The 7597-nt window shown below is 61.4% G+C and overlaps 1 protein-coding gene across 1 annotated transcript in view; it reads right to left on the bottom strand.

Moving 5' to 3' along the window:
• Window positions 1–4127: 4127 nt before the first annotated feature.
• KISS1R (KISS1 receptor) overlaps window positions 4128–7597 on the bottom strand; it is a gene marked incomplete at its 5' end in the record, with an annotated part of 4038 nt that continues 568 nt past the window's right edge. The window contains 4 exons of the mRNA XM_015599967.2: window positions 4128–5857; window positions 5964–6196; window positions 6388–6523; window positions 6894–7018. Of these exons, the coding sequence (XP_015455453.2) occupies window positions 5420–5857; window positions 5964–6196; window positions 6388–6523; window positions 6894–7018 (932 nt within the window). The remainder of the gene's footprint in view (window positions 5858–5963; window positions 6197–6387; window positions 6524–6893; window positions 7019–7597) is intronic.

Below are 7597 nucleotides of genomic sequence, written 5' to 3'. Positions count from 1 at the left end.
ACCGGCGCGCTCACCGCCCCGCAGACAAATCACCGGGTGACAAATCGCTCTCAGATGCAAATACCTCGCCAGTGATTCAGCGCCGCGGCCCGGGACGCGGGGAGGGGTCTCACGAGGCCCCCTCCCCCTTCCCGGACGCCCCCTCGCCCCCCGCGCTTGGTCCGACGACACACGACCAGCCCAGGGGATGTTAGGGGGGGGAAGAGTGGACGGAAATTTTTCTGGTCGCGGCCCCTTTAAGTGATAATAAATAATAAAAGGGAAGGGGAACAGCAACGCGGGAAGCCCCGCCCTCTGGCTAGGGACAGTGGGCAAAGTGCGCGCCGCTGCCCAGAGCGCACAGCGCTCAGAGAACGCGGGCGGGGGTGGGATCGCCCCAGGGGGAGGGGGAGGAGATCGAGCCTCCGCCCGAGAGGCTGGGGGCTACCCGAGCCGATCCTGGACCCCCTCCCCATCTTACTGAGCACCTAGGATGGACCTACCAGGCTCAGAGTTTCACCCTTGTCCCTTAGACTGAGCGACCCAGCGCGAGTGACTTCACCCTCCGGATCCGAGCCTTGGTTTCCAGGTCTGTAAAATGGGGATTAGAGACCTGAGGAGGAAATGAGCCACAGTGACCAGAAACGAGAGTGGGCGGGGCCGGAGGGAGGAGCCAGGGCCCAGCGAGGGGCCACCGCTCGGTGGGGAGGGGTCTCAGAGACCCAGCGGCTGCTGGTCGCGGCACGCGGCTCCGACAAAGGCGCGGGGTGGAGGTGCGCGTGCCGGGTCCCCGGGGGGACTCGTCGCGAAATCGAGACGACCCCTACCCCCGACGGTCACCGCTTCTTGGGATCCTGGCAAGACACCCAACTAGGAGGAGACACGAGATTCTCTTCTCAGTAATAATTTCGCAATTTACATATTCTGAGCGCTCGGGTTCCTTGCCATGTGCCCACGGCAGGGTTCACCCCTCCCTAGCCTGTGTAGTGGAGACTATAAATGTCTCCATTTAGAAGAGCCAGAAACTGAGGCACAGAGTTGGCTGGGGGGAAGGTGGGGTAGGGGTGTGGGCTCAGCCAGGTCTGAACCCCAGAGGCGACCCCTGAGCGGGTCCAGGTTTCAGCCCAGATAGGAGCCAAGTAGAAGCGTGGGGGGAAGGCGGGGGCCACCTAGAGGCCTTCACTTCTCGAGGTTCCAGACCCTTGGTCTTGAGTGTTGTGGGGCGGGGGAAGGGGTCGTGTGCACATAGCATTGCCATCTTCTGGGTCCTCCCCCCTTATCGCCCCCTCAATTGCAGACCCGCTGTCCTGGGCAGTCCCAAGCCCCGTGGACGGGTTGAGGGAGCTGTTCCCCCACCCCAGGGCCCGAGTCTTGCCCTCCCCTTGTGGGAACCCAGCCTCTGGCCCCAGGGCGGCCTGAAGAGCTTAATGGCAGCAGGTGGCAGGAGGCCTCTACCTTTAGGCAGTTAAACACCCAGCCCCCGCCCACCCCCAGGGCGGAGCCCAGGCGGCTGTCTGGAGTGGGGAGTTTAGAGACCCCGATGAGAATGGGTAGAAACCCCCCATGAAGAGCCAGGCCCAGCTCAGTCTCCAAAGGGCAGGGAAGCCTGCTCCCCACCCCCAAAGAGCCAAACAGATCAGACTGCACCCCGGGCAGGTGCCTGGGCCTCCCTGGGCCTCGATTTCCCCCTCTGTGGAATGGGTCAGTGTTGATGCATGCCTCGCACAGTAGGCTTGAGGACTATGTTTTCCTGTTATAAGGGATGGGGGCAGGGCGGGGTCTCCTGACAGCAGGAGGGGACGGCTAGGTAGCTGGAAGCGGCTGCTCAGGAGGGTGAGGCCTTGCAGGACTCCCAGTGGCCTCCAGTCGGAGGTCCTAGTTTTAGTCGAGGGAGGGGGCTGGGAAGTGACCCACAGTCCCTGTCTCTGCTCGAGGCCGAGGCCGGAGGCAGACCCAGGGGCCCCTGGGTCCTGGCGGTGTGGCCTTAGGTTAGTGCAGACCCCTCTCTGGCTCTGTCTCTCGGGCTGGGAATGGGGCGCAGCAACTCCGGGCTAGACCATCTCGTGGGGCCTCCGTGGGTTTTGGACAGCTCCCTCCAAAAAAACCCAGCCAAGTCCTCACCTAGCCCAGCAACCACCCCCACACCACCCTGTTTTATCTTCCGGAGCTTCTGTTCACAATAGCCATGCTGATTGAACCTACTAAGCCTGGCCGGCCACCTGCCTGCAGCCCTGAGGCCGTGCCTGGCACGTAGTAGGTGCTCAATACTCGGTTGAATGAGTGGATTTTTGTGTTCCCCAACTTCCTCCCTCACCCCACGGGATTTTTGGCGTCTGTCTTTGCGGAGGTGGAAGGCAAATCGAACTAATCACTGTCTCCATCTCAAAAAGAAAAAATGCCTGGAGGGTGGTGCAGGGCCCCAGGTGAGGAAAGCCCCACCCCTGACCTGTCCTCACTCACACCTGGCCTCGGGTTGCCTTGTCCCTGTGAACGGGGGCCCACAAACGTGTAACTTTATTTCCCTTAAAATAAGAAAAAGGCGAATGTAATACGTGACAGTGAATCCCAGCTAAGTTATATTCGTCCCTATGCCAACGCAGGTGTAAAATACACTTTTTAAACTATTTTTTCATAGAAGGTGCCCACGAGACAAAACTGCCTAAGACCCGGGTAATGAATAGTGCGGTTCCGCTTGACTCATTTCGCAGCGGGGAAACGTTCAGCGGGGGGTCCAGGTCGGGGTACACGTGAGTGACCCCCCCTAGGCGCTGCGGGCTCCTTTGTGGGGCGGAACCAGGGAGGCGAGGGATTTCTGCGGGGTGCGTGCGCCACCTGCCGGGGACCTACGGGGCTGCAGCCTGGGGAGCGAGACCAGCGACGTCGCGCTGTGGCCTCCGCCGGAGGCCGCTAGGCTGGCGCCCTCACCTGAAAAGGAGTTTGCGGGTCAGAAGGGGAAACTGAGGTTCACGGAGGCGTTTTTTTATCCTCTGTGGTGCCTTCTAATGCTCCACCGTGGAGTTGCTAGACAAAACACAGGAATCGCAGTTAAATTTGAACAATTCAGATGAACAAAGAATAATTTTATGTATATCACAAATATTGCATGAGATGTACTAAAAATTTTTTCATAGTTTAACTGAAATGAAACCCACGCAGACCCCTGGGGCTTAACCCCACATCGTGGCCCTGAGGCCCATCGCCACCCCCTTCTAGATGGACTGTTCTGGCCTATGCCTGGTCTTGCCTGAGTGGTGGGGGGTCGTGTGCATTCCCCACTCCCACCCCTAAGGTATACAGCATTGCTATCTTTTCGGGGCCTCCCCCACATTGCATACCCGCTGTCTCAGGTAATCTCAAGCCCAGAGGAGTGGAGAGACTTGCCCCCACCCCAGAACCCGAGTCCAGCCCACCCCTTACAGGAACCCAGCCTCCAGCCCTGAAGAGCCCCCACCCCACCAAAGAGCTAACCAGGATAGAATGTGTCCCCTCCCACAACTGCACTGGCCTCCCGTGCCTCAGTTTCTCCCTCTGGAGAATGGGCCCATAGCAATGCATCCCTCACACAGTAGTTCTGAGACTACATTATTCTCTGTTGTAAGGGAAGGGGGCAAGGTGGGGTCCCTTCATTCACCCCCTCCGGCCCCACCTTCCTCTTAGCAATTTCTCAAACCCACCAGATGTATCCTGCCTCAGGGCCTTTGCATCGACCGCGCCCCTCATCAGGTGTGCTCTTCTCCCTCCTCTGAGCTCAATTCACACTTCCCAGACTCACCTCCTCCAGGGAGCTTTCCTGGGCTCACCCCGCCAAGGTCAAGTTTCCAGTCATTCACAACAGACACACGTTTCCTTCATAACCCTTTTCACTGCCATCACGTTGCATGTCTCACTCTAGCTTTCCACTGACTGGCCCGGCCGCCCACAGACAGGGGCTCCCTATGGGTGGGGCTGCCTCATCCCTGCTGTGGCCCCAGCCCCCAGCACACAGAAAGGGCTCTGTAAACAGTGTCCAGCTGGATGGATGTGAAGGTAAACAGAAAGGGCACACCCCACATCTGCAGTTTTGAAAGAATTCTTCTTCCCGAATGTCTCTTTCAACCCTTTAACTTCATTTTTTTTTTTTTTTTTTTTTTGCTTTTTGTTTCAGGCCGATCGTAGATTTTAATGCAGCGAGCTCCCTCACACCCTCACCAGGCTTCCCCGAGTAACAGTTTGCAAAACCGCAGCACAGTATCGCAATCAGGATATTGACAGTAATGCAACCCTCCCGTCCTATTTGGTTTCCCCATTTTACTTGGACCAGTGTGTGTGTGTTTGTTCTCTACAATTTTATCGCCTGTGTCACTTTGCGTAGTCACTGCCGCAGTCCAGGGACAGACCTGTTCCGTCACATGGGTCCTGCATGTCCCCGTTCACCTTTCCCCGCTCGCCATCATCCCTCGCCCCGGCGGCCACTAATCTGTCCTCCATTTGGTGACTTTGCCACCTCGAGGATGTTAAATCACACACCACGAACGAACCTCTGGGGCTGCCCCACTGTGCGCACCGTGTTGCTTGTACCCACTGTGTGCCCGCCACTTTTTCACACTGGGTCGCAGTCCGGGTGTGGGCTGGACCACGGTTGGTCTGTTTTCCCACCCTCGGGTAGGGACGTGCAGCCCCACCCACCAGAAGATGGGGTCCCTTCCCCCCACCGGGACTCTGGGTGAGACTGTCACAGCTGGGTGTGGAAAAGTGACATTCTGGGACTTCTGAGCCCAGGACTCAGAAGGCGTGCAGTTTCTGCCTCTTCTCCGAAGTTTCTGGCCAGAAACGTCCGACCTTCCCGGGCGCCATGCAGGAAGGGAGCCCAAGGCCACAGGAGCGAAGCCCTCGCCCGCCTTCCTGGTCCAGCCAACACCGCACGGTCACGGCACTGGGTGGCTGAGCCACGTCACCCCACAGAATCCTGAGAGACGACAAACGATGCCGTTCTAAGCCCCTCGGTGTTGGGGTGGTTTGTCACCGATCGGTCCTTCTTGCCGGCAGCCTGTGCACTGTGCCCCCACCCCCGGGAGGTTTTCCTTAGTGACACTGGCGTGGGGATTCACCAGGCGGCAGCAATGTCACCTTGTGTCGGTCGATTTTAAGATACACAACGTGTTCACGTTTTAATGTCGCTGACAATGGGACGAAGCCTACACTCGTACAGTCAACCTGAAGGCAGTGTGTAAAACGTCTACTGATGCTTCCTGGAAAGTTCCACAAGGTGCCAGCATCAAGCACCTTCGATTTTAGGAAAGGCAGAAATAATCATCACAATAGCAAAACAGCAAACATCACAGCCAGCTCGTACCAAACGTTACAAGAGGACGAAACGTGTCCCATGGGATTATTTGGGACAAAACCGAAGATGTTAATAACAATAATAGCAGCGCCCGTTCCCGAGGGGCCACCTCCGTCCTCAGAGAGGGGCAGCGAGTTTCCCCAGGATGCACAGCCTGCGCGGCCCGCTCCCACTGCTCCCGGGCTGCCGCATACTGAGGCCTGGGAGAGGAGCCAGGGGGTGCAGCTCCGCGCGGGGGACGGCGGGGCGCGAGGGCCCAGGTGGCCGGGGAGCGCAGGGGCAGACGCGGCGGAAGGCCCGGCGGAAGTGCGAGCCCATGAACGCGTAGAGTAGCGGGTTCAGCGCCGAGTTGCTGTAGGACATGCAGTGCGCCCAGGTCTTGAGCGCGTAGGCCGCGTGGCTGCGCGGGTGCCAGGAGCCCGCCGGGCCCAGCGCCTGCAGCACCAGGAACAGCTGGATGGGGCCCCAGCAGGCGGCGAAGAGCAGGACCACGGCCGCCACCAGCCGTGACACCTTGGTTCGCACAGCGCAGGCTCGCTCCGCCAGCCGCTGCCCCTGGGGTTGGGGGGGGAGGAGGACAGGCTGTGCCCCCCATTCAGACCCCCACTGTGCCTCACCCCACCCCAGCCCGGCTGCGGCCCCCGCCCACCCAGCGGCGCACCTGCAGGGCGCCGTCTGCGGGCGCGGGGCGCACAGCTGCGCGGCTCAGGTGGCGCAGCATGGCCCCGTAGCAGGCACAGGTGGCGACCAGCGGCAGCAGGTAGAGCGCCAGCAGGTTGTAGAGAGCGAAGGCGCGCTCCAGGGCGCGGCTGGGGAAGACCTCGCTGCAGTAGGTGCGCGGCCCCGGGGTGAGGCGGTGCAGGGCGAGCACAGGCGCAGACAGGGCCGCGGAGCCTGCAGCACAGGCGCGGCTGAGATGCTGGCCGGGGACCAGGGGCGCGAAGAGCCAGGGCCCAGGTCTCCTCGGTGCCTCCCCAGTCCGCGCCCTCAGTGCTTCTGCGCAAGGAGCGCAATTGCGCCCATTTCCCAGAGAGGGGCAGTGAGTGGGAGGGCGCCCGGGGCACGAAGACTCGTCCCCCACTCACCCAGCCAGATGCCCAGGCTGACGGCCAAGGCCCGGCGGGGCGTCCGGCGGCGTAGGGCGCGCAGCGGGAACACAGTCACGTACCAGCGGTCCACGCTCATGGCGGTCAGGGTGGCGCACGTAGCCTGCACAGACACCTGGAAGGGCCGGGAGCTGGGCGCGTGCCCCACCCTCTCCGGGTCTGGGGCCTGCTCTGTCTGCGCCCCGACCCCCGCGGGTCTCCCCGCATGTCCAGCCACTCAGGCACACGCTGGACGTGTCCTGGGAGAGCCTCCGCGGGCCAGGAGTGGAGCTCAGAATGGCGAGGGTTAGAGGGGACCATTTGGGGTTCGCTTGAGACCCTGAAACTGAGACGGGGAGAGGCAGAGCCATCCTAGGACCCCAGGAAGGGTGGACAAGAACCCAGATCGCCCTCCCCGTGCCCACGCTCCACCCTGTCCCCGCCCCCCCAACCCAGCGGTCCAGCCGGCCACATCCAGACTCCGCCCCCCCCAGCCCGCCACCCACCTGCTGAATGTAGTTGACGAACTTGCACATGAAGTCGCCCAGCACCCAGGAGGGCAGCGGGTAGAGCAGGGCGGTGAAGGGCACACAGCACAGCAGGAAGGTCACGTCCGTGGCCGCCAGGTTGGCTGCAGGCGGGGATGCGAGGGCGCTGGCCGTGGGGCGTAGAGGCCTCAGCCACCCAGCGCTCCTGGCCCGGATCCCTCGCCCTGGCCTTTGTCATCCGGAAGGCCCCCTACAGCCTTGGTTCTCCCCTTTAACATTTCAGACACCCCTTCATCCCGCAGGGCCCTCAGCCACTCAAGCTTCAGTGGGCCCTGTTCACCCCTGCCTGGGCTGGGGGAGCCTGAGCGGGCCCCGCCCCGCTGAGTCTCAGTTTCCTCACCTGCACATTAGAGGTCGTGGTGCCAGCCCAACGGCCACCGTGGCATGGAGAGCACCAACGGAGCACTCACCTGCGCGGGTAGGCCGCCCCGCCGCCCAAATGTGCAAAGCGAGACCCTGGGGCAGACGTCGCAAACTGGGGGCCCGCGGGCCCACCCGTCTCTCCCCGACTGCGTCTCTTCATCAGACACCGCGTGAAAGGAAGCGCATTTCAATGGAACATCTTCCTCCAGCGGCGGGGGCGAGCCCTCCGTGCGCCACACTCTCACGCTCCCTTTGAACTATTCCAGTCCGCATGGAAGCCGCTAATGGCGTTTGCGACT

This window comes from Pteropus alecto, unplaced genomic scaffold (assembly GCF_000325575.1).
Source record: "Pteropus alecto unplaced genomic scaffold, ASM32557v1 scaffold30, whole genome shotgun sequence".
Taxonomy (NCBI): Eukaryota; Metazoa; Chordata; class Mammalia; order Chiroptera; family Pteropodidae; genus Pteropus; species Pteropus alecto.
The sequence above is the reverse complement of the archived record's forward strand: the minus strand, read 5'-3'. Positions and strand labels throughout refer to the sequence as shown.